The sequence below is a fragment of the Neolamprologus brichardi genome, chromosome 10 (genome assembly GCF_056152115.1).
Source record: "Neolamprologus brichardi isolate AB-2024 chromosome 10, ASM5615211v1, whole genome shotgun sequence".
NCBI classification, from domain to species: domain Eukaryota; kingdom Metazoa; phylum Chordata; class Actinopteri; order Cichliformes; family Cichlidae; genus Neolamprologus; species Neolamprologus brichardi.
In genome coordinates this window covers 25,961,562-25,985,995 of record NC_142113.1, presented here as the reverse complement: position 1 = coordinate 25,985,995, position 24,434 = coordinate 25,961,562, and the positions used below count along the sequence as shown (strand labels likewise).

Here is a 24,434-nt window from a genome sequence, read left to right as displayed (position 1 = left end):
TCACCCATTCAGTTGCTTGTTACATCCTTTAATTTTCCAATCACATGGCAGCAGCTCAATGTATTTGGGCTTGTAGACATGGTCAAAACAACCTGCTTAAGTTCAAATTGAGGATCAGAATGGGGAAGAAAGGTGATTTAAGTGACTTAACATGGCATGGTTGTTGATGCCTGACTGGCTGAACTTTATATTTTAGAAACTGCTGATCTGCTAGGATATTCCCTCACAATCTCAGGAAATTACAACAACACAGGCTAACCAAAAATGATCGATAGAAGATTGGAAAAGTGTTGCCCATAAGGTCCCGTTAGGCTTTAACATCTTTTTCATTAGTATGGACTCGGATCACCTTGCCACGACTGGACTGATTTTCCTTATTACAATGGAGTAACTTCCAATGTGTTGGGTAGTTGTCATAGCAACGCGTCCGAGCGTCCCGCGACGTAATTAATATGCGACACGAACGCTGGACGTCCAGGGAAGCGCTCGGTCTGTGTCATCAGACTCGGAGGACCACGGCAATTTTTTTTGTAACCATTTCCCTCTGCTCGCCCGGGGTTCCAGATGCAAGGTGCAAATAATTAAATGAATGTACATTTTAGATTTAAATGAGTGTAAATGAGGAGATGCTGAGCTGGGCAACACATTGCATATCATAGTTTACTGATTTACTCATTAACTGTTTGCTGACGATTAAATTACAAGATGAAAATCGGGACTGATCCTTAGTACGACTGAGTGAACCGATTGGAATAAGAGGGGAAACTTGAATATTTTACGCCTCTTTTTAAATAATTTGATCAATACTTTTAGTTTTTAATGTCCAACTTTAAACTAATTTAAATTAATAAAAAACTAATAATACAATTAATAAAATATTTAATAATAAAGGCTTTAATCAAGGCTATTTCTTTAAAATAACTGCACTGGCATGTACCCAGAGGGGATACCTGCACAGCACCCAGGTGGTCAGAGGGACTTTGATCTGAAGTGTAACATCTTAAAGAGCCTAACACGTGCTTTTCAGATACTTTTAACTCTGTTGCATTTTAACTTAAATAGAAATACCTCCACTTTGAGCAGTCCCACCCACCGTCCATCCCCGTTTAGAAAAAACAAGGGTCTTTGAATCGCCTGCGTGACGTCACGCACACGCGCATACTTACGGGCTGGTGGACAGGCGGTCGCCGGGAGGCTGGAAAATCTTATGGAAAACCAAACCAACATTGGAGTATTAATAGCAGCCGTGTCTTACACTTCTATCACAGCGTTTAAGAGGCAGGTCGGCTCTTCTGACTGCGTACTTGAAGTATAAAAGCCGGTCATTATGGAGCATTGCTGGAGATTCACGGAGGGTACCTCCCAACAAGAGCTGCTTTACAGCTCCCGTAGCTAACCCATGTGAGCCTCTATTTTAGCAGGCACACAGGTCTTTTTTATTTTGCGGTACTGCATAAGTTAGCCTCTGTTTTCATGCAGGGTTAGTCAGCTCTCTGCGTTTATTCATCTGTACCTGCTCAACATCCGTCTGCTTCCAAGAGGACATGTCCGGGACCCCCTGCTGAGAGTCTGTTTTCTCACAATATTTAAAATAATTGAATGAAAATGAAGTCGTCTCTGGCTCCTGGGATAAGACTTATCACCAACTTTTCTCGGGATAGTTGGTAAGTTTCCATTCTTATTGTCCTCTTTGCGCACACGCAGCCCTGTAATGGAGATTGCTGCTTCTTATCTCTGTTAAATGATTGACTCAAACTAGTCGATAAACCGTCAGAATGTGAACTGTTCTGGGACCAGTAAATCCAGAGACATTATCACGTAACCAGCTATTATTTTGTATGTCTAAGTTCCTGTTATAAATGTATTACTACTTCTTGTTTTCATCGAGTTTTCTGTACCCGGCACGTCTGGTTTCCCCTGTGCGAATCTAGAATCCCACCAAACTCCATTAAAAAAATTGACATTTTAAGAGGTGGCCGGCCACAGTTTCCAGTGTCGACCACTGGATTATTTTGCAATAACCGAAAATTGTCGAAAGGGATTTATACCTCCAGATTTATCAGGAAATAAAGTGTCAGTAAAGTGCCATTCCATTATATTTCCTGCTTTTCTAAATCTGACTGAATATAGAAAATACACATTTTTCTTAAGACAACTCAGGCTCCTCAGGTATGTTTTGTAAATGCAGGGTGTTTTTGCTGGTTACCAAGCTGGAAAACTGCAAGCCACCAAAAAGTTACAAATTGCACAGATTTTATGGAATACAATGAAAAAAATAAAAAAAGGAACTGCGGCTGCAGTAAAGACTGAAACTAACTGGATGAATCTTGAAGTGAGTTTTCATCAGTGAGTCTCATGAGGATTGTGTAGCTCAGAATGAGTCGGACCAGTCTGATAGATGGATCCCCACCAAAAGAAAAGCCAGCAACTGGGGAAAAAAAGCATCTTAAAATGTTTGAGGAAAGGAGAATACACGAGAGTAGGAAGAGTATCATGTGACTCAACTTCCGTTTCCCTTTATTTCAGTTTCATATACTTTGATAAGGTCACATTGAAATTATTAAAGCAAATGATTGAATTATTGACCCACATTGTGCCGCGCAAACAAAATGTTTGTCTCACACACAGTTTGTTATTAACAAAGGATGTGCCCTTAACTCCTCCCGCCATATCTGCTTGGAACACTCCTGCAGTCCATTGTGGTTTGCCATGATAATAACGCCGGAATATGAAAACCATTCAATGACCATATGTACAGCATAGTATAAATTTCTCCAAAAACAAAGATCAAACTAAATAATCAAATGATGATAATAAGACAAAACTGAATGTTTCATAAACAATGATGATGATAGTTAGTGTTTATGTTTGTTTACCACCTTCTGAAAGCATTTTTTATGCACAGTCTTCACCACAAAGTTTATCAATTCAGACAAATGTGCGTCTTATTTGTGTTTGTCCTGATTCCTGCTTCTTTAAACACACCTTCGTACTGTATCTCTCAAATTCCAAACAATTTAGGTGAAATCACTGGACTAAAAGAACTTTAGGTTCACATTGCCTTTGAAGAGTCACAGATAAACTTTCAAAGGTCATAAACTAATTAAAAGTATACTTTGAATTATTTAACACTCTTGCATCTCAAATTAACACCTTACACTCCAAGTATAATGTGAGCACTGAGAATACTTTTTCCACTTATTAATTTGTGTTGTTTAGCCAGCATGAAAACAGCTGATCTGTGAGTTTGTTACCCAAACAAATATTTCTACGTCAGTGGAAAGTTTCGTGTCATGTGTTTGTGCTGGAGGCATTTTAATTGATGTCACTGCATCATTAATAAGCATACCTTAGTATGCTCTTTGTAGGCTTATTTTTATTATTATGTTTTGATATTTTGAATAATAAAGATAATTTGATTGTCATTTTTTTGGTTCTAATGTGTCTGTTTCTGCAGGTATCGTGGTTTTATTCTCATCCTCACCTTCCTGTTCTACACAGCCTATCACTTGTCACGGAAACCTATCAGCATCGTTAAGGTGACTGGAACAGTTGAATTTCTTTTTATGAACACTATTAACACTGTTTTTGCAGGATCAAATGCTCTCTTGTCTTGTCCTTTTTACTCTCAAAAATGGATAAAATCTTTACCTTAACACTGGTCACTCAGGCCATTTGTTATCTCCTTACAGATATATTGATTAAATCTAATTTCTAACATTCAATCTTTAGCTTGTCACATGATCAGGGAGACAACAGAAGATAAGCTCTTTTAAGAAAATAACTTTATCTACATATAACTCAGACACAGCCACAATTAAAGGTATTCGTGTCTTTACAAATTCATAGAAATTAACAGCCGAAGCACAAAAGCTGGTAGAAAAGCAAACGGCTCTAAAGGACGTCTGCTGAATATGCTAAAGGGATTTTCTTAAACATCTATCATGTGATACTCAAGTGAAAGGATTACCATTACCTGTTTTTCCTGTAAGGCCTGTTGAACTGGGACGTAAAGCTAACGGCTAATTTCCTGTACCATATATGTCTTCTTTCATGAGCTGTTGTTTCAATCAAAGATAGTCAAACAACAATTGAAAGTGTTTGCATCACACAGCAATGTTCTGCAAATGAAGGCTTTTAAAGTGAAATGCTGTAAAAGCCCCTCATTGTTTAAATTACAAAGTATTCATGAAGTGGTCATAAAACAATCATAGGCTGTGATCCTTTCACCCTGAGAGCTGCAGTGTGTTGTTTGTGGTAATAGCGGTATCCTGGCATATTCTTATATTGTATCTTTATACATTTATACACCTATAGAAGATAATTTTTTTTAATCTTTGGCTCTTCATTTGCTTGTGTCAACTACTGTTTTAGTCATTTCAACTGGTTTCTTTCCACGTTCTTCTCTCGCACTCAGAGTGAACTGCACAGAAACTGCTCCAACGTCATTCAGCCAAAAGACATTAATATAACCAATAATGTTACCTGGTGCGATTGGCCACCCTTTGGTAAGTCCTTTAATTGCTGTCATTAATGCTCACTTTGGAAACACAACTTCTAGTAGATGAGATTTTGGACAATTGCAGCTCTCAGAAAGTTTCAGTGTACCAAATTATTACTACACATGATTTATCAGTTGGTCAGGTGTTCGCAGTGGAAAAAGTGGCGTATGCATGCATAGGAGGAGCTGCTGCGGTGAAGCAGCTTCTTGAAGCTCTGAAACTCAAAAAAACAAGGAAAAGGGAGACTTTGTTTGTCGTCTGGAGTACCCTAGAAATTCCAAGTATGTTGATGCATGATTACCTACTGCGAAGGACATGCTGTACGCTGATAACTAAATACTTTGTAGTGTGGGTGTAGATTTTGTCTGAGACTGGAGGCCACATTATAGAGGTGTTAAGAAGTAAATTTTACACCTTTTCTAGATCATTTTATGATGAAAACTTTAAAATCAGCCACTATGAGATACTACAAAATAAACTGGTGGTTTTGCTCTGGTTTTATATTTGGTTAAAGTCCATCAGCTGCTGTTAGTTGTCTTTACTTGTTGGCATTAGTATTATAGGTCATTTAAACCACATACACAGCTACACTGTGGCTAGAAGTTGAGGTTAATAGATGAAATCTGCAGTACCTGGAACTTTTTGGGGAAAAGTCTGGTGGAGAGTTAAGCTTAGTGCTCTAAATCCACATAGAGGCTGCACTGTCGTGGCCAAGGTTGTTGTTTGTGTTTGTGCCTTTGAGCTGCTGTGAAACCGAGCTGATCATGTGGGACCTGCAGCTGATAAATATTTAACTTTTAGTTAATGTTACAGAAACACAGAAAAGAGATAAGTGTTTGAAGCTGCACTGGAAGAATACTGGCTATAAGATAGATACAATTACATCTTCTACAACAGAGAGAATTACCACCAGTTGCACTTGTCATAGTTCCTGTGCTCTGTGGTTACTTTTCTAGGAAGTTTAAAAGCAGCTGAATTACAGGGATTATATTAAAAGGGTCCTACTATCGTTCCTTCCTCTTTATCAAGCAACTTTAAGTCTGGGGTTTGCAGCTTGAATCTAGTCCAGCTGTGATCGTGTGAGAGCCTGTAATAGGTTAATAGTCCATCATATGGTCAGACCAGAGAGCCAGACAACTCTGTGTTCACAGATCTGCCTGTGAACACAGACGTCCCACCCATCGGTTCATTCAAAACATTTTTTTGCGAATAAACCAATCAGAAGAAAGTTGACGTAAAGGGGACCGTTAAAGATAGAAGAGCTATTAATAATATTAATTATGCATATATTATGATGTTGTTTAGCAACAACCTAGCAACAGACTAGGTTCACTGACCAAACAACATTATAGCATAGGCATGTGGTAGTAAGATAAACAAGAATTATTTTATTAATGACAGGAATAAAATGAGGAGCTGGGAATGAGATTATCAGGTCCAGATCTCTGCTGCAGTTTTGTGTGCGTGTGAGCCATACTAATTGACGAAGACCTCACAAAATTATACGCGCCGATGCAGAGAAAAGTAACAGTTTTCTCTGTTTTCTTGTTAAAGACCAGGACAACTACCAGACACTGTTTGGGGTCTTGGATAACTGCTTTCTGGTTGCTTATGCCATCGGGATGTTTTTCAGGTTTGTATTTGCTGTTTTTGGCTGACCTTGTTGTGTTTTTGTCTGAGAGGGCATGTGCTGCACTGACTAATAATCATCTCTCATGTTCTCAGTGGGATATTTGGTGAGCGTCTCCCTCTGCGGTACTACCTGAGTTTTGGGATGTTGATGAGTGGGTTGTTCACATGTCTGTTTGGCCTCGGCTTCTACTGGAACATCCACTCACTGGGGTACTACGCCTTCGTCCAGGTAAAGAAACAAATCCACAAACCTGACCTTTAATTTACTTTCTGATTCATTTATCCTGTTCTCTTTTATTATTGCAATTGTGGGTTTTCTGATGTGATATCGTGTATAAATAAGAGCTGAAATGTGAGCTCATCAGCCACACATTAGCTGATTTGGCTTGCTAGCACGAAAGTGGTGGTTTTGTTAGCCACACACTTGAGAAAGTAAATGGGTAAATGTCCTGTAACTGTTTTAATGTTAAAAATCCACTATTAGACAAAAACAGGGGAAGAGAGTGTAGAAAAATTTTGACACTTTCTAGATTTAAAAAATTAAAGGAGTGAGTTTGACTTTTTGCTCTCACCTGAGTGAGCCCGCTCTCACTCTTTCTTTACTAATGCAAACCTGACTGAACTAAACGGAAATTACAGACTCTTTGAAGCTGATTAATCTAACACTTGGACACAAATGAAAAACAAAGTGCAGTTTTACACGATTTAATTTCATCTTTACTGAACAGCAGCCAGCTGCAGTGACCGTGGAGAGCAGGGGTGTCGAACTCCAGGCCTCGAGGGCCGGTGTCCTGCATGTTTTAGATCTCACCCTGGGTCAACACACCTGAATCAAATGATTAGTTCATTACCAGGCCTCTGGAGAAATACAAGACATGTTGAGGAGGTCATTTAGCCATTTAAATCAGCTGTGTTGGATCAAGGACACATCTAAAACCTGCAGGACACCGGCCCTCGAGGCCTGGAGTTCGACACCTGTGGTCTAGAGCTTCCATGGAGCTATCAGCTATCAGTGCTCCTTCAGAGACACAAACCCAGATGGAGTTATGCATAAATACACTGTGTTTACAGTTCAATTTGTGACATAAAGTAAAGTTAAATTTAGCTGTTGCATTAGTCTAAGAGAGAAAGTAGATTTGCATCCTTTTATTTTATGTTGCACAAGCCTTTTGTTTACATTTCTAAACAGATTGTCTTTAAATCTCTTTCTCTGCTGAGAATGAGGAAACTTTGATTTGCTATAAACAAATTGTGTCCATTTCAGGAAACAACTGCAGCATACAAAAAAAACTGCATTAGGTGGAAAAAATAAGGGAAGTGCAGTGATCAGATGAGCTGTCTCTTGCTGACCTCAGGTTTTACTGATCGCTGAGCTCTGTAGAAATGTTTTCTCTCACTCGTCTTAAACAAAGGCGCTGTCAGAAAAGTGTTATTTCACTTCAGGGCTTTTTTCATGCCTTTCGACCACTAATAATCACACAACAATGGGTTGGATTAGCTCAGAAATAAGTGAAAAAATTAGCTTCAGCCACAGCGTAGGCTAGTTGCCTTCCCATAAATTAGGGATGCCAGTAATGAGACTATTTATTCTGTTTTTTAACCCTCTCAGGCTCAAATTAAACTTTTTGTTGCTAATGTACAACCAAGTCCTGCAGTGGTAGTGGTGGAGTAAAAAAACTCATAAAATATGTATGTGGGGTAATTGGGTTGTTAGTTTTTAACTGTTGCAAATCTGCAACGCCTGCCTGGAGAGTGTTAAGTCTTTAAATTGAAACATCCGCTTAAAAAACCTGGAGATATTTGATTTATAGATATATAAAAAGCAGAAAAGCTGCACACCCTTATCTTTGAGATGAGTTTGTCCGCCTATAAATGCAGAAAAATATTTATTTAATTTTTCTGACGTTTGTGCAGTTGCCAGATTGCAGTATTGTTTTACACCTCTGAAGTATCACATGAGCTTCACACGCGTCACATGACCAGCAGTCAAATTCCATCAGCACTTCTCAGGAAAGCATGGAAAGTTAATCAATTAATAAATAAAGTTAAAATTAATAAAGTTAATTTTTAATAAAAATAGGATCCATACAATAAATGGACAATGAGTTTATTCTAAGGTCTTTACCTCAAAATTGAATTGAATTGAGTTTGTAAGGGAAAAAAAGCCGTCTATGGCAATAGAGAAATTGAAATCTGTGACCGGAAGTATTTAAAACTGGGTCAACAGTATTTATTTCATTTATGATCCTGTTTATTTTAACCTGTTAACATGTGCACTTTAGGTATGGATATTGAGCATCTGTTACAGGTGTGACCACTGAGAGCTCTGCAGGTCAGTGCAGACCTCTCTTAGCAGCTTTTCCACTTGAACGTGCACAGATCACATGGTGGCTTAGTCACTCTTAGATCACACTTATCACATGACTCACAGCTGCATCACATGACTGCACATGCAGAGCTTTGCTTATATCAGTTTGGTGTAGGAATGTTGAGAATCTGTTTTGATCTCTTCTTCTTTTCCTCTTCATGCGGAGTTTACAGGGTTTCACGAAGAACGTTAACACAGTCCAGGTTCTCTTTCTGTTTCATTCTGCAGGTCATGAACGGGCTGGTGCAGACCACCGGTTGGCCAGCAGTGGTGGCTTGTGTTGGCAACTGGTTTGGAAAGGGGAAGTAAGTAGTGGGGGAGAATTCATGCTGAATGTGCATTAGAAATTGCTTTTTTTCCTTCTTTTTTCTTTCTTTTTTGATGGCAGCAGAATGAAACACAAGCACATTGTCAAACCAGGCTTGGTTGTAGGTCAGACGACACTCACATCATAAATTAAAGTTATGAGCCTGAACAACTGGTTCTCACTGAAGTAGAACTACAAGCACAGCAAGCAGACAGACATCATATTAAGAATATATAATTGGCTCTAAAAATACACTAAAGAAAGGGGCAGGGAACAGAAAAAAGAACAATGTTTATAGTAACAGTCACATGTCTGTCAGTGTTTGCACTGCTGCTATTGATTATGTCCACCTCAGCCAGTCAAAGAAGTTAGGTTACACTAAAAAGAAGATTGCATGTGTACATAGGTGATGAGTATTAACAAGATCTAATTGACTGCCCTTATCAGTTCCGCTTATAGGTCGGATTCTCAATCAGTTCCCTTATTAACTCCTCATCAATTCTGAGTGCAAAACTATTGATATCTTTGAGTCTGAACACGGTGTCCAGTTCAAAATAAGCTTTTATGTGACTTAGGTGTGCAAAAGCTGTCATAAGTTTGCTGGAGTCTTTGTGTTAGGGGAATTGCTGTAAACCTCCTTTACCTGACATATGTAATCATATGTCAGGTGCAACATATTTATATAATAAAGAAAAGCATCAGGAGTAAATATGAGGCACTTACATATGGAATTTTAACTTAAACAGATAACAGGACTGTTCTCTTTTTCATTCAGCTCCATAATTGTCACTTAGTTGACGATCACAGCTTGTCACTGCTCTGATCTTTGCTCATGCTGAGGCTCCCGGCTTGTGGCTGGCTGAACTGTGGATAACTTTAGCTTGTGACACTTTCCCCATGTAATGTGGCTACATGCTACAGGTTGACTACAAACTATTTAACAATATAAACCTGGATATTTATGGACATAAAAACCCCCAAAACATCTGTTATCAGTTTCTGGCAGATGACTGCTTTTTAACACAAAACTGATCCCTCACCTGTCACTCAACTCAAATATCATTTTGTAAGCCCAGACAAGTAACAAATACGAGGATTTTGACAGAGTAAACCTGTCAAAAAATCTCCATATTTGAGAATTGAAACTCATCATTTTACTGTCATTCTATTAATTTCTCAATGACTCCGCTCAGCTTACGAGTAGAGGCACCTCTGCAGCTTTGTATCAACCATAATGATTTGTTTACTCCAAAGAAAATCTCAATATGAAGTTTCAGGCAGACATATCAGTTGGAATTAATTTAGCAGATTGACAGATCTGGAGTGGAGAGATAATCTGTGTGAACCGCTGCATCTGGAAGTCCTGCACAGGCGGTGCATGAGAATGACATACATCATGTTTCAGAACTGGATACTGAATACTCTAGCACCTGCACAAAAATCCTGCAAAGTTCACCAAATGTCAATTTCACCAGGTTTTTTCTGGCCATATCAACAAACATTTTAAGGTTTTTTTTTACCTTAATCAAACCGTGAGAGAAAATCATGCTTATTAGTCAGTTAAACAATCAACTTGTTCTTATGTACATTTGTAATCTGGCTAAGCCTGTTTTCCTGCCTCCCAGTGGTCATGCTAAGACATGTTAACCATTGTCTGGGTCCTGCAAATCTCTTGTGCTCCTGGATTCAGAGTATCAGAGAGCACAAGAAATGATTGTGAATCATCACAGCACACACGTTCTCTCAGATAAAAAGGCAAAAGGTCAGCCAAAAACCTGGAAAACACCCTGATGGCTTTATCCAAGACCCTGCACAGTGTCTGATAGTTCTAGAGAAACAGGAAACAGATAAAACTCTTTCTTTTCTCCATTTTTCAATTCATAACGTTTATAAATGTGTGTTTTTACTGGCCTTCCACTCACAAAAGCGGCGACAGCTGACACACACATGACAGTTTTAGGCCTTAATTTGTGGCTCACAGACATTACTTACACATTTGCCACATTGTTTACATGTATAACAGAAGCAAAGCATAGTAGGCCCCATTTAAACCCCAGTAGTGATCTCTGTTTTAATGCACTAGAGCCCTAATTAAGTTCTTGCCTACTTTTTACTTCTCCAAATGTCTTCAATGCATAAAACAACATAGAGGCATGCTGACAAGCTTCAAGACTCCAGCTCAGCATTCATGAATCCATTTTGTAAAACTGACTTTCAGCAGGAGAACTTCTCGTGACCTTCTCTGTTTTGATTGCCAGGCGTGGCTTCATCATGGGTGTGTGGAACTCCCACACCTCAGTGGGAAACATCCTGGGCTCCCTCATTGCGGGAGTCTTCGTCTCCACGGCCTGGGGATTATCCTTCATCGTCCCCGGAATCATCATCGCCTGCACTGGGGTCCTGTGCTTCTTCTTCCTGGTTGAGAGTGAGTTTCCGTTTGTCAGACAAAATCCAAAATACTTCCCCAAAGTGAGCTTTAAGATTTAATGTCTCCCGTCCCATTTCGTCCTTTCTCTTTTCAGAACCTGAAGACGTGAACTGCTCATCTCCTCAGCATCATGTAAGTTACAAAAGCAACACATCCTTTCCCCTGTTTCCATGAAAAAGTCTGCTTGAGCTGTTCATTTGCGTGTCAGAGTGGTCAGGAGAGGAGTCAGGAGGTTGGTGAGACGGCGCCTCTCTTGCGGGACTCATCCATTGTTGATCCATCCATCAATGGCGCCATCTCCACTGAGCCAGACGTGATTGTTGAGGAGCACAGCGAGGCCATCAGCTTCCTCGGAGCGCTGCGCATACCTGTGAGTGGAAATGGCACCTTTAATCACAGAAATGTGATTGATTGGCTTTGAATGTGCAGATATTTGTGCCATATTTTACAGTAAAATTTTCCCATCACACTGAGTTTAACTCAAGGGTTGAAAATTGTTACCTTTGGCACCACCTAGTGGCTAATTAAAAATATCACTCCAAACAAACATTATAAAAACTATTTCAAAGTTTCTTTAACAATGAAAAATATTCACAAATAGTTTTTATATTTATATTATTAAAGTTGAGGTTGTCAGACTGTTTTTGTCACAGCTGTGTGGCTTAACTGGTCACTTAAATGAAAAGGAGCCGTTATCAATGTTATTAACGAGACTTTTGTTTCTTCGAAAGTCACAAATCCATGCGGCTCCTGTGAAAACGGCTCTGTGTGTTTATCCTGTTAAAGATGGGAGGGGCAGTGATTGGTCGTTTAATCTCATTCTTATGTTTGCTTTGCTGATAATGAGACTGTAGTGTTGCCTAGTAACAAATAAGACAAATTTTACACAACAATTAGAGACCAATTCATGCGTCACCTTTACTTCACTCACTTTGACTTGATCACTCCCATGATGATGATCGTTTTTGCTGTTAAGCAATTACCTCTTCTTTTCTTTTTTTTTTTTTACTCCAACCAATCAGCAGCCAGCGACTTATCCGCCAGACAGCACGGAGAGCGCTGCAGAAGTCGCCTGGGGGCACTTAACGCTTTTTCTTTTTTTTTTCTTCAACTGTCAAAGAAACAGTCGATTTTTCCAGTCAGTGTTTATTATGACTTTAGGAAAGGACCTGTCATGTATGAGAAACAATTACTTTCCCATAAATATGCCTGTCACGGTTCTGGGTCATTCTGACCCAGCTTCTTCAGTTCTTTATATTTTGGTATGTTTCTATAGTGTTGATTATTATTCTAGATTAAGGGCAGCGTCTTCTGCCTCCTCGTAAGTTGTTTCTGGTTTCCTGTTTTACTTTGGAGGTTCGTGTCTGGTGTCAGTGTGTTCGGTTTACTATTCCCCTGTCTCGTCAGCTGTGATTTCTCCCAGGTGTGTTCCCCTCCTGTGCCTCATCCCTTGATTACTGCCGTGTGTATATTAGCCCTGTGTTACCTTTGTTCTCTGTCGCATCGTTAATGTCTACTCACCTTCATTCTGTACTCTGTTTTCCGTCCGTGTGTATCTGCCTGTTAGTTTGTATTTTCCCAGTTTAGTTGGTCCGCTGTTTACCAGCAACCTGCTAATAAAGCGGTTACTTTGAGTTCTACTTCGCCTCACTGAAACCTGCATTTTGGGTCCTTCTCTCCTTGCCTGCCGGTACGCGAACATGACAATGCCTGTCACAAAGACCCACCCTCCTCAGTGTTTTTGCTGGAAACAGCAATGATTCTGTTGGAATAACGTTAAATGTGAATCAAAGATAATGATTAGGAATTTACGTGAGTATATGTTAGGAAAAATAAGACAAAATAAGAGTTATAAAGTTGCAGTTTAACTGGAACTCTATAAATTTAGCCAGTGCAAATAGTCCTGATCAGAAACGAGTTATAACTTTTCCACTCTTCAGTATGCCTGGTTATTATTATTGATAACATGGTGAATTTCTGCTGTTTGTTACTGTTAAACTGTTTCTATGAGTCACCTCTTTCTTTGTGATCAGCTATTCATCAGTGGTATGAAGACAGGTTTGCATGAACAGGTCCTGAGCAGTGAATGAGTTAAGCATAGATACATGGATACACATCTCCTAGGGAACTAGGAGAAACCATAGTCATCTGCAATCATATGTGCACTTAAATTCAGAACCCATGAGGTGACTCACAGTCATTTCCCAATGACTTTGAATAAACTGGAATTAAGCGATGTCCTCACTGTGGGTTCATGAGAAAGAGTCAGAGCTGTGCATGGATTTGACACGCAAGTCTGCTCCTGTCATTGTATCCGAAGGGGAGGGTGTTTGATTTCCACCTGTGTTGCACCTCTCTGATGGTTAACGGTGAATTACAGGATGACAGACACTTAAGTTGCTTCTGGGGTTTTTTCATGATGTTTTCTGTCTCTCAGGGCGTGGTGGAGTTCTCGCTCTGTCTGCTTTTTGCCAAACTGGTCAGCTACACCTTCCTCTACTGGCTTCCTCTCTACATCTCAAATGTTGGTCAGTATTTACACACATCATTTTACTATTAAGATAACCTAATGATCAGTTCACGTGATGTAAAGCAGTTTTTAGAGTTAATGCATTTGTTTTGTTTTTTGTTTTTTTAGCACATTTTGAGGCAAAAGAAGCAGGAGATATGTCGACATTATTTGATGTCGGAGGAATCTTGGGTAAGCTTTGAGTCTTGTTTAAATTTGTAAAATCACTCAGTCAGTTCAGTTTTTGTCAGAAATAAATATGCAGAACATGATGCAAAAATGCATCATTGCAGTGTGACTGTGTCACATACGGCTGTGTGACAGGGGGGATTTGGACCCAAATGCAGAAAATAAACTCAAGACTACAGCTTTATTCCTGTAACCCTAAAGGAATGCTGAAAGTAAAAATGTTTGCACAATAAGAAACCAAAATATCAGAAATATCATGAAACACAAGAGAAGGAGGTGCAGAGCATTGAGGGATGACAAGAGGAAGGGCAAAGGGAGAACTGAGGTTATAAATAAACACAAGATAATAAGGAAGATCAGAAACACATGGGAACACAGCTGGTACAAATCTGGGATACAAGACTAGGAAAGGAAAACTGAATGACAAAGGTTACAAAAATAATACAGGAAAGAGCAAGACAGGGATACCTAACACAGAGACAGATGGTCAGATATGGTACAGGGAAACATGAGGGAGACCTGAAGACCAAACTCTGAGTACAAACAACAACAGCTGTAACGGGGGATAAATACAAGTGAAATATACAAAGGTGAAAACTTTGCAGTAAGTAAAAATATAATAAATATTCTTAATATTAAAATCTCCCAATTTTATGCAGTCAAAATCTTAACTTTAAACCTTTAAATAACCTTTAATTAACCTTTAAATTTGTGCAGTTTTTACTATTCAAAGTATAATATATCGCATAATATCCATGCTCAGTGATAGCGATAGAACAAAAGGATTCTGAATTTAGGCAAGATTTCAGGTTGTGAGGTTTGAGTGGGTAGTGACGGTGAGGTAGATGTGAAGTTTTTCAGCTGTGAACATTTCATGCAGGTATCTCCTGCTCTTAAACAATTATGGGGGTTCAACAATTGTGGAAAAAATAAGACAACTTAAAAGGTGTCAAATTTTCAACCCGCCCGTATAGTTCAAGAGACCGTAACTCTGAAAATATTTGTGGGAAGAAGGAAAAACTTTTCACAATAATCTGACTGAACTGTCTTTGTGTCTGCAGGAGGCATCTTGGCTGGCCTTGTGTCTGACTACACTGGGGGGAGGGCGTCGACGTGCTGCGTCATGCTGGTTGTTGCTGCCCCCATGGTGAGTGTCACCTCTTATATTAGATTAATAATACGATTGTGGAGCAGTGAAAATGGATGGAGGGTGGGAGGGTGGCTGGTGTAAACTTGATTTTTAAAAATCCAAGAGGTCTACAACACTTTCATTTAAATAACTAACACTTGTCATGGTTAGAGGCTTCTGCATACAAGCCTTCATCGTGGGTAAAAAACCTCAAATTTATTAAGTGCATCTTGCTAGTATTGGGTTGGACCCTCTTTTACCTCCAGAACTGCATTAATTCTTCATGGCATCGATTGAACAAGGTGCTGGAAACACTCGTCTGAGATTTAGGTCCATATTGAGACGACAGCATCACACAGTTTCTGTAGGATGTGACTCTCCCGTTCCACCTAATCCCAAAGGTGCTCGATGGATTGAGATCTGGTCACTGTGGAGGCTATTTGAGCACAGTGAGCTCATTCTTATGTTCAAGAAACCATTTGAAGTTGAAAACAAGTGTAAAAAGTTCAAATAAGTTTTCAACAAGTTCAAGTTATTTTTTTTTTTTTACAGAAGATCACTCAGTGTGTGGGAGGGGTGACTAAAACAACACTGTGATGTCACTCTTCATGAAACATCAACACCCAGTCTAAGAGTGCTGTTTAAAAAGGATAGGTGTATATGTATTACGCTTTTGATACTCCTTATGGTGACATTAAAGAAAAAAACATGGATTATCTTCAGCTTTATAGTTGAGGGACCGTTGTTGTCCACTGGCACCAGATTTGTTCCATTCAAAATAAGAAAAACTCACTGAAATATGGAAACAGACAGTATATATACAGACAGTATATTCTGCTGTTCACAAAAGTCAATCACAAGTGTGTGCTGGTGTTTTTGCCTTTTTTGTGTTCATGCAATTTTTTTTGTAACATCTAGTAAATGGCCTGTATTTATATAGCGCTTTTCTAGTCCCTAAGGACCCCAAAGCGCTTTACATATCCAGTCATCCACCCATTCACACACACATTCACACACTGGTGATGGCGAGCTACATTGTAGCCACAGCCACCCTGGGGCGCACTGACAGAGGCGAGGCTGCCGGACACTGGCGCCACCGGGCCCTCTGACCACCACCAGTAGGCAACAGGTGAAGTGTCTTGCCCAAGGACACAACGACCGAGACTGTCCAAGCCGGGGCTCGAACCAGCAACCTTCCGATTACAAGGCGAACTCCCAACTCTAGTAAAAAAAAAAACAAAACAAAGAAATTAATTTAGTTGCAGCTTATAAGTAAAACTGGATCAAAGTTAAGTGTTATTATAGCTCCATGTTAGTGTAACCACAATAAGGTAATTTTACCAAAAAAACACAAATAGAAGAAACGATAATTGATCTCAGACACTGTAACATTGAATGCAAAGCCAGTGTTATTCATAGCATGGACTTGCAGATGGAGCACTCCTATAAATGTCGACCACAGTTTTTGACCAGCTCAAATCATAAAAAACAGAAAAAAAATTTGATAAGGAGATTTAAGTGTTTTGTTTTTGTCTTTGTTTTTTTCAAATCTGCTGGTTTTAACTAATAATGACACAGAAACATCCTGAGCAGCATTGTTAACACCTGCTCCAAAAGCAGGGTGATTTCTCTCACTGGGGTAAAAATTATTAATCATTTTGACCATTTTTTTTTTGACCAGTTTTGTCATCCGAGTTCAGGAAGCTTCTCTCAGTCAAAGTGTATTTAATGTTTTTGACAGGTTGATATTTCACACTGATGTGAGAGAGGTTTCTGGCTGTAGGTTGATGTAATAATTGTCACCCATGTGCAGATTTTCCACAATTAGTTGAGTGGCTGATTATTTGTTTTGCTCTCTTCTCAGCTTTTCCTCTATAATTCCATCGGGCAGAGGAGCCTCGGTACTACAATCGGTAAGACTTCTTTATTTTGTCATTTTTAACTTTGATACTAATCACATTAAAAACACCTTGTTGTTTGTTGTTAAAATGTTTACTCAAATTACATTCTTGTATAAAGTTTAAGAGTTTATGACACAATATTATGGAGTGTATGTAGCGTAAACTGGTCACTTTGCCAAAATCAAAGTCAAATTCAAGAATATGAAGGAAAGAGGAGACAGGAAGTATTGGACAGTAAAGCATTTTTGATAATCAAGACGTCTGGAAATTGATCACAAGATGCAAGATTTCATTGATTTGTTGATCATGTTTTCAGTAGAAAGAAAGATTTCAGAGTTATTAATTCATTATTTGAGCATAGATAACTCACAGATTCTTTACATTTGCTTACATTGACCTGAACTTAGCTCGAACTGAAAATAGATCAGATAGACTTGTTGTGGATTCAGCCCTCACTTATACTTTTTCTTTCTGTGTAGGTATGCTGTTATTGTGTGGAGCCCTGGTGAATGGACCTTATGCTCTTATCACAACTGCTGTATCTGCTGACCTGGTAAGGTCTAAGGCATCATGGGAAATCCTTTGCTTTACTTAGAAATGTCTCCGCCATTGGCATAACGATGCTTCTGTTGCCACAGGGGACACACGAGAGTCTGAAAGGAAACGCCAGGGCGCTGTCGACAGTGACCGCAATTATTGATGGGACAGGATCAATAGGTATGCATATCATGACTAAACGTTAAAAAAATCTTGATCTTAACTCTTTCATCAGTAATTATCATAATAACTAAGGAACAAACAGGTTGGTTAAGTCAGCAGAGGATTTTAAGCCTCTTTTGTCTCAAAAAAAGCCCCTAAAAACTTCCAGATGTCACCAGTTCAGCACCAAACTGCAGATAGGTAAAGTTAGCACCTATCTGTTGATCATGGTGAAACCATTTAGCCTTTAAAAGTGTTTGTATTGCCCTCAGGAGATGGTGGACACTAAAAATAGAGCTTACATCTTACTGTTAGTTTGTTTGCCCATGAACTCCTCCTGTGTGAACAGGAGGTGAGAAATGAAACCCGACATGCAGGTACATCTTATTCCCCTCAAGGTTTTTTTCTATATCCGATGTTATTATGATGTCATCAGGTTGCCCAGCAACCACTTGCCAATGAGGTAGACATTGGACTTTACTCATAGTTTACCTATGGCACCATATAAAAGCACTGTATGATCTGTAATTTCACAAAAATGACATCTATAATGTATATCCATAAAACTTTAATTAGGCTTGATGCGTCATCATGTTGCCCAGCAACCATATAACAAAAGACTAAACAGTCCTGTAGCGTGGTCATGTACTAGTATTCATATCATACTCTTTATAAAACATGGAGACTATTAGTTCTAATATAATTAATGCATCCTTGCATCTCTGTCCACATTCGTCTCATGGTTTAAATTAAAATTAAAAGCGTACATAGAACATAAACAGTTATTTTGTCTTTTGTACTCAGGACAGCAGTTTGTGTAACTGTAAAAAAGAAGATGGAAACTGATGAAGTCCTGAGAGACTAGAAAATTGAGTACTTAATGTGTGATTTAAAAGGAAATGTCTATTTTTCCATTTTGTGTTTTCCCTCCTGACTTTTTATTTAAGTCTGAATAATTCTTGACGACTTTATGCGTTTACACTTAATGACCTATTTTTATGCTCTCTGCAGGAGCTGCACTGGGTCCTCTGCTGGCCGGTGTGATCTCACCAACTGGCTGGAACAATGTCTTCTACATGCTCATCTCTGCTGACATCTTAGCCTGCCTGGTCAGAGAGCAATCTTTATCTGTTCACTCACATAGAATAAACTTGTTCCTTTTTAATGCAAATGCCAACCAGTTAATTTAAGGATTGTTGTGGTGGTTCATCCTAAATTTATTATCGTGTCAGCATAAAACCGCTGAGAATGGCTCCAAACATTCTCAGCGGTTTTATGCTGATACAAATGTATACGAGAAAACGGTATTAAACATTGTACACTCACTGGCCACTTTGTTAGGTACACCTGTTCAGCTGCTTATTAAGGCAAATATCTAATGAGCCAATCACACAGCAGCAACTCGAGCATCACGAACATAAAGGTGGTTGTTACCAAGGTGTGCCTAATAAAGTGGGTGAGTGTAACACAACAAAGACAACAAAATTGACAGCTAAAGTTACCAAACAAACAAAATTACAACCTTACAAACAAATTTAGTAATTCATTCATTTAATAACGAAATAAAGTGCAGTGGGCAGAATTAATCAACAGTCTTCACATTGAAAACATAAGCAGACTGGTGTGAGGTAGCAAAACAAAGCATGTCTGAATAGGCAAAAAAAAATGAAAATCTGAAGGTAACTTATTCCAGTTGGAAGCTTTTTTAACAGCTTCCTTTGGTACAAAATGGACATTAAAGAAAAACTGTTCAGAACTTCTTACAGTCTAAAACAAAACAATGTTTTAGACTATATAGTTTAATTTAAAAATAAATTGGCACCGGTAAAACTGGCGTCTTGAATAAAGAAGGAGCCGGCTGAGTCTGTGAAACATCTGAACATACAATTCTGCAGAGTCGGTTATATTTACCACAAACATGGTACCAGTCTCATGTCATAATAGTCCATTATTGGCAATGTAAGTTACATGACGAGTCTTTGTGTAACATTACTGGTATGTTACTGGTGCAATGCAGAATATGTAAGTCGAGACGTTGCCGACGCGAAGCTAACCTCAATTCACTTGATTTATGTTGAGAAAAGGAGCAAACAATAGTTTGCCAATGCTGTCCTGTGGACCTTTATTTCACTAAGCTCCACATGGATCCTTTTTTATTCCTAATGATTTTTAAATATTGTGGTTTGTGAGTATGCCAGAGAACTTATGAGAACCACTCAAACCCCCAACTGACACTTCTTTTGTTTGGCTCCAGTTTTTGTCCAGGCTTGTTTACAAGGAAGCTCAGAGATGGTGTGGGTGTGGACCCAGAGCCAGAGGGTGAGTATCATCGTCAACGCCACTGTCTCTTTTTTCAACCTTTACCTTCTTTGTTTACATTCATTTCGGGGAACCCTAGAGATTAAGTAAGCCAATACAGAAAAGACTGATGTTTAAATATGTTTAACACAGCCGGTAAAAATGGAACACAATAGGAAGGCTTTTTACAAAAAAGCCTCAGTTTCTCTAGAGGTTGCATGAAAAGAAGGATGCCTGTGCATTAAAAAGGGAGCTGGGGAAATGTATTAGGATCGTTAATATAATAACTGGAAGCAGGTGGAAGCCACTAGCCTGGCTCTTCCCAGAGGCAACAAAATACACTTTTGAGAAAAAGTAAAGCACAGGAATTAGTTATATTGTGCTAGTTTAATCCAACCCTAAAGTAATTTGTTTTCCTCTGTAAACCTGAACACATCTGCACAGTAATCCAGATTAGGTGTTTTATTATAAACATGAGTCATTTAGTATACTCACAGAATGAAATGAAATAAGCTGAAATCAGTGCATCTCTGTTGTTTGCTGCTAAGCTAACAGTGTAGCATATGATTATAGTATTGGTTTTTCTGATCAGCCTCTCGACAAATGACCGCGTAAAACTCTACCTGCAGGAATTTTGTCATCCACTAAACTAACTGTGACTTTTTATTGCAGGTTCAATGAGCTCTGAAATCAAAGTGAAAACCAAAACACACAAAGGGAGGAAACAATGATGAAACTGACCTCACCGTACAACCAACTAACTCTTTTTTTTAACTTCCAACTTGGACAATCTTCTGCTGAGCTGATGATTGAAGCCTTCTAACTGTACGACAGTATGCTTCTATAAGGAGACAAATGTCTTTTTAAGGACTAATCCACTCATTCTTACTTGTTTTTAATGTTCTTTTAGCATTAAATGGTTTACACTGTTTTTTTTGTCTCCTTGGTGTTTGTGCCCTTTCAATGCCATTTTAGGCAAACAAGCTGGAACACTGACTGAGTCTGAAACTGCTTCAGAGGGTTTTACATGCAGTAGAAAGTCACCGTGTAACTGAAAACTAAGTGTAAGGAACTAAGTAAGGAAGTTCTGTGATGTCAAATTTGGAAATTGGCTAACACTTTATAACGTGGCCGTGGCTGACAGGGTTCGTGTAACGTGCCACGTGTGTAGTCAGTACAATCAGTGTTGTGAAAGGAGAGAAATGATACTGTAAATAATTTTAAATACTGCATACAGACATAAGTACACTGTAATAAAATTTAAGTTGTAAATAAGTAATTTTAATAACAATATTTCCGTATGTTATATTGCAAATACGTTGTACTTTTCAGTGTTTTGGTCGTATTATGAGCTGGTTTAACCTCCATGAGCTTCCAGAAAATTAAAAATGACTTACCTACAAATACTATTTTATGTAATTTTAAGTAGCTAAGTAAGTAATATGACCCCAGCTACAAAAAGTACAGCGGAAACTATTGTGAAATATTGTGTTTTTGCCCCAAATAACATGAAATTGCACAATACTTAAATTACTAACAGTATAATTTGTGTCTCCTTTATTTTCTTGGAAGTTAAGCCAATCTATAATACGGCCCATAGTACGACGTACTTATGATGAAAGCTGGGGAATTATTGATTGTTTTTCCACAAAATTACCAAGAAATTAACTACACAGTAGTTTACTTATAGTTAACTAAAGCTAGAGACTGTTGGATCAGATGGTTTTACCAGTCTTGCATGAGGCATGGGGTCATGAAGCTACTTCACTGAAGCTTTTCATGTTAACTTTTTGAAGGAAGATTTTTTTAAGTTGAATAAAGATGCTGTCAGTTCTGCTGCTATATGTGGTAGATTTAAACTAAAAGAGACGATCGGTTTCTAGTGTAGATTATTGAACAACAAACAGACTAAATGATTTTTTTCTTATATTGTTTCTTAACACTGTAAAGCCTAAACCGCTGTAAATGCAAACTTTTTTTGAAACTTGAATGTTTATTAAGCCTCCTGACAAATAAAAAAAAGAAATTTGCACATGATTTTGCTACATCTGGCATTTCTGTGTAATGTATTGCTTACAGTATGCATGTGTCTGATTGTATACGTCAGGATTTTCAGGTGATAAAAAAGTCACACTGATGTAAAAGCCATGTATCAAATATGAATAACTTGACACTACAGAGTTAAAGAATCAATACCATGAAGTGTTTTTAAACCACAATGGATGTGCCTCATTCATTGCCAGTTAAAACTAAATATTTGATTATATAGGATTTCCTTACTCATGGGGATATATGAGGGTGGTGAATGACAGGAACAGAAAAGCTGCAGTTGAGATGACGATGCCTGATGTCCTGAGGCAAAACTGGAAATCTGAGATTTTTAACAATCTTTGCAAATTATGGGATATTTAAGCCGGAGCTCAAACTGGAAATTTTCCTGTTTTCGGATATTTGCATTTGGTGTTTAGTTGGGAGGTTCAGATGTGGGTTACAGTAAGATTTCATGGAATTGAACACGTCAGTTGTTTATGCACACTCTGAGACTTGCGGAAACTTGAGTATAAGATATTAGACTGAGATATTGTCTAACTAAAGATATTACTGTGCAGTGGATGTGGGTGATTTTAATAATATGTTATTTATTTCTTTGTGTGAGTGCGTATTTACCTCATGCCTTGGAGAGAATAAATTAAAATCCAGTGCATCTCAAAAAATGTGAAATTTGAATTTCTTTTTTGGTAATTAATTATAAAAATAAACTGTGCAAAAGTCTTGAGTCACCCCTCACCACTTTATATTTTGCGTTCAAGAAACTAGACATGTCATTTTTAAAGTATCATTGAAAGTGTTTCTATGTACACTGTCTACTTTTCACTTATCAGTTAATCTATCAACTTTTCACTGAAGCCTCATCAGAAATGGGCTCAGTGGCAACCCGTCTGATGGAAGGATGATTACAAATTTTAAACTTTTGGTTCAATTCTTCATCCGTGTGTGTGGAGGAGGTCGGGAGAGAGGTACAACAGTGAGTGTGAAACATGGTGGAGGCTCTGCCATAGTGTTGGGCAACATCTTAGCCAGTGCTATTGGAGATCTTGTCAAAATTGATGGAATCATGAAATCAGATTTGGATCCCCCCACCATGTAATACCATATGGAAAACATCTGATTAGCAGCAGCTTCATTTTTCAGCATGACAACGATCCTGAACACACTGCCAATGCTGGGTATGAAACACTGTCCGTCATGACAAAAATACCCCAACAACACAGAAGTTCAACCTCTTTTTATTGAAAGAAAGTAAATAAATGTTAATAAACATTCAGTATGAGGTAAATACAAACGATTCTCTGAGACTCAGAGGATCACACGTCACTGTTTCCATTTTCACCTTTACAGTGGTAGCTTCAGTTACATCAGTAAAAACATGACTGTAACATTACATAACATACAGTAAATATAGTGGCTGTTTTCATTTTATGGCTGAAGTTGGAGTTTGGTCCCACTGCAAAACATTAACCCCGGACAAAAAATATACAATGGACACTCAAAACAGAAACTGCAGAGAGGCAAACACAAGTGAACTGAGGACAGAGCAAGCTACGAGCTACAAAATAAAGAGAAACTCTGTCAACACTTGCTTAAGTGCTCCACTTCCAAACTAAAAACAAAACAAAAAAAAAGGTCTGGTGATATTTTATATTTTACAACTGTCAACAAACTGTCAACAAATCCCACAAAGACCCCAAAAACCAGCAATAAGAGTTGTGTGTAGTTCCTGTGATTTGATCCATGTCAGAGGGCGCATTGCAGGCAGTTTTGCTACTTTGATGTGATTTGTTGGACTTATTTTCTTAAACTTGACGATAACAGGAGATCACAGCTTAGCTAAACACAGAAAGTGACAAGAAAGTGTCATTATGAAACACTCTTACAGGTCGTTCAAACATTCAGACTGCAGCTGTTAAAGTAGTGTGTTATGCATAGACGACATTTAAAACTGGGTATGTGCTTAATGCAGAGATCAGCCAGCTCTAAGCAGATCTGATTGGGCACATAGTCCCTGCTGTTGCCTCCACACTGAATACAGATTCTCTGCAAAACACAATGATGGTGTTTCTCAGCCATTAGCTGAGTATCTTTTTAATATAGCCCTAAACCAACAGCGTTTAGCAGCTGAGAAACTCCCGCACTGTGCTCTGCAATGACCTGCAGAACAGTCAAAGCTGCAAAGTTATGCAAAAGAGGCAGGCATTCTCGAGAGCTATAGGACACAATGGAGAGCAGTGTGATCCAGACACACGTTATTCTAACTAATCTGTTTGAAATATAAAAGAGCCTTTTACGTATGCATTATGATACAAAGGAGATTTGTTTATTTCTCTGGAAAACTTGAGTGTTAAATGGCACAAAAAATCCCCATCTGTTATTATTTCAGGATGTAGGTAATGTAACTGCTAGGAGTCACTGAG

The 24,434-nt window shown here is 38.5% G+C and overlaps 1 protein-coding gene across 1 annotated transcript; it reads left to right on the top strand.

Moving 5' to 3' along the window:
• Positions 1–1,151: 1,151 nt before the first annotated feature.
• Positions 1,152–22,528, top strand: slc37a2 (solute carrier family 37 member 2). The gene is made up of 18 exons (XM_006785068.3): positions 1,152–1,664; positions 3,458–3,539; positions 4,418–4,508; positions 6,057–6,135; positions 6,228–6,363; positions 8,731–8,807; positions 11,068–11,234; positions 11,332–11,369; positions 11,446–11,607; positions 13,675–13,765; positions 13,876–13,938; positions 14,997–15,082; positions 16,929–16,977; positions 17,445–17,518; positions 17,604–17,682; positions 18,676–18,773; positions 19,919–19,983; positions 20,635–22,528. The coding sequence occupies exons 1-18, from the start codon at positions 1,600–1,602 to the stop codon at positions 20,648–20,650; spliced, it is 1,518 nt and encodes a 505-aa protein (XP_006785131.2). The 5' UTR covers positions 1,152–1,599; the 3' UTR covers positions 20,651–22,528.
• Positions 22,529–24,434: the final 1,906 nt, after the last annotated feature.

What these genes read in the sequence shown, in the direction of transcription:
- slc37a2 (XM_006785068.3), top strand. Translation starts at nt 1,600, where the DNA reads ATGAAAATGAAGTCGTCTCTGGCTCCTGGGATAAGACTTATCACCAAC. An exon ending in AACCTATCAGCATCGTTAAG is followed by an intron (nt 3,540 to 4,417) that starts GTGACTGGAACA and finishes TCTCGCACTCAG; the next exon opens with AGTGAACTGCACAGAAACTG. An exon ending in TCGGAGCGCTGCGCATACCT is followed by an intron (nt 11,608 to 13,674) that starts GTGAGTGGAAAT and finishes TCTGTCTCTCAG; the next exon opens with GGCGTGGTGGAGTTCTCGCT.